General features: G+C 41.9%; 1 protein-coding gene across 1 annotated transcript in view; it reads right to left on the minus strand.

Moving 5' to 3' along the window:
• LOC101857995 (short transient receptor potential channel 6-like) overlaps positions 1–2530 on the minus strand; it is a 31961-nt gene that overhangs the window by 17673 nt on the left and 11758 nt on the right. The window contains exons 7-8 of the mRNA XM_035971699.1: positions 1306–1470; positions 26–353 (exon numbers count right to left, since the gene is read on the minus strand). Coding sequence (XP_035827592.1) covers positions 26–353; positions 1306–1470 — 493 coding nt within the window. The remainder of the gene's footprint in view (positions 1–25; positions 354–1305; positions 1471–2530) is intronic.

Below are 2530 nucleotides of genomic sequence, written 5' to 3' on the forward strand. Positions count from 1 at the left end.
TGTTTATATTTTGACTGACACTGACCCATGATCCAAAGAGAGATCATGTAGTCTGTGACTAGCGGCTCATGGCGACGTAGTGGGAAGTCATAGCCGTAGACGTCATTTCCGGTAACATTACGGAAGCGAGTGTAGTGCTGGTAAGCCTTGGGGAAGTTGGAACCCAGCGTATTGGTCTTGGAGATAAGGCCAACACTCTCGATGCTAGAGATGATGATGAGGATGAGGAAAACGATGTAGGAGATGATGTGGCTTATGAACTTCACAGCCGGGAGTCGGAGGATTTTGCCAACCTGTTGGGGTGACGAGAAGAGAAAGGATACCGGTGTGCTGAGAAACATACGTGAGGGGTGCTTAGATGGTTGGAAAATGGGGAGGGTGAACTTATTTTTAAAAAGACGAGAGGGTGAGCGAGATGAAAGAAGAGAGATGGGGGTAGAAAGATAGAAGGGGTGAAGAGAGAATGGGGTTGAATGAGAGACATAGAAAATCGAGAGAAAAGAGAGAAAGGAAGAAAGTGAGAGAGAGAGGGGTAGATAGAGAGAATGGATGGGGAGAAAGGAGAGAACATTGGAAAGGATGAATATATGAGAGAAAGAGAGGGAGAGAGAGAGGGAGAGAGAGAGAGAGAGAGAGAGAGAGAGAGAGAGAGGGGGGAGAGAGGGAGAGAGAGAGAGAGAGAGAGAGAGAGAGAGAGAGAGAGAAACAGAAAAGGAGACGGGGGAGGGGGGGGATTGCAAAAAGCTATCACTTTAAAGAGCGGATGGTTTGAAAGGCGCATCTGGTAAGTCCTATACCTCTTTGCCTTCCCCTCTGATGGTTCTACCTGTCTGTCTTGCCGTCTCCCCAGCACCAAAACGAACGTAATTGATAAAATAAGATAAGATGAGATAATACTTTATTATTGCCTTTTTCTTGGCTGTACAGGATCGTAAAAACACATGTGGGTATACATAAAGATTTTAATGAAATATTACTCCCATTAAAATTCAATATGAAAAGACAAGTAAAGCGGACAAAATAAGGTACATATCATATCAGATGCCTTATTCAACCAAGTGCAGGAATTTAATTACAAAACCTTTAGAGTTATGTAGATACATACTCGAGAGAGCAATAGACATTGATGCTTAGTCTGACAACAGCCTTATGCTAGATGGTTAAAGAAAGCTTTTTTTTTTAATATCTTTCTTTCTTTGTTTTTAGAGGTACATATATGCCGCTGCGTGATCTTACAATTTGCGTGGAAAGGGGGTGTGATGAGTCAAAGTACCATGAATGCTTACTCAAATAAACTAGACTGACCTTTGAGTCTGGCATGACGAGGAAGACGGGGACCATGATGGGGTAGAGGAATATCCCGGAGAAGAGGAAGGCGAGCCGCTTATACCAAGTAGCAGTGTCCATACCTCCGAGACCCTCGTACCAGTAGCGGGCGATTCTCTGTTGGCAGTTGGGGTGGGACACGAACTAGGGTAGAGAGAGGATGCGCGGGGTTATGAATATGTATATTACATAATTATTTGTAGAAGGGGAAGACATGGGGGAGAGGGGGGTGGATGGATAGTTAGATAGATGGATGGATGGATGGATGGATGGATGGATGGATGGATGGATGGATGGATGGATGGAAGGATGGATGGATGGATGGATGGATGGATGGATGGACGGACGGATACCTGTCGCACTATTTCTATTGATATAACATTGCAGTGAAAAACGTTTTCGTAATGTCTAATTATTAATTTCTTTCAGCGTCGGGTTTTAATTTTTTTTAAAGCTTTCAATGTCGTCCTAGGTATAAAAAAGGACTCACAGCTTTACCACCCTGGCCTGTTAGGCACTTTGCTGTTGCATACATAAGGTGTCAGTTCGATTCCGGCGTAGAGGGCAGTTTTATCCCCTTTTAAAAATAAATCGACATCGTCCTTTGTCTGCTTTCAGGTTGTATCCCACTCGGGCTGGGTTAGCCCTGGCATATACGACCGAAGCAGATTGCCTCCGAACTGATTTAAACTGGTTCGATGGGGCTTTTGAAAAAACCCACTACGAGGAGGGGGGTTAAACGAATAAAAGACTGCTCAACAGCTTTAAAACGAAGAATGTTATTTAATCCATTTTTGACCTACTGCTCAAAGAAGTCTTCGTCTGCTACGACAATTGTATTGTAATCGATGAAAATATTAATGAAAAGGAATACCCTTCAGGCACAAGTGTGTGCTATCACGATGAAATCGGGCGCTCGTCAAATATTAGGGAAAGGAAAAAACTAATCAGTATTTTTTTCCGATTATTGAGTGATTTTTATCTACATTTTTGTTTCCTTTTTTTCAGATTGTTTTTTTTTTTTCTTGTACGGAAATTTTGTCCGTTCTTTAAAGAACATAGTTTAGGGGGAATTTTTACTGAAAATGTTGTATTAAGTCAAATTTACCTGATTTTGTAGAACAAAGAAGAGTACTTTACTTTAAAAGTCACCAAACTAAGGCGACAATTTTCACGCTAATTTTACTTATAACAGCTTTAAACC

The sequence above is a fragment of the Aplysia californica genome, unplaced genomic scaffold (assembly GCF_000002075.1).
Source record: "Aplysia californica isolate F4 #8 unplaced genomic scaffold, AplCal3.0 scaffold00018, whole genome shotgun sequence".
Taxonomy (NCBI): domain Eukaryota; kingdom Metazoa; phylum Mollusca; class Gastropoda; order Aplysiida; family Aplysiidae; genus Aplysia; species Aplysia californica.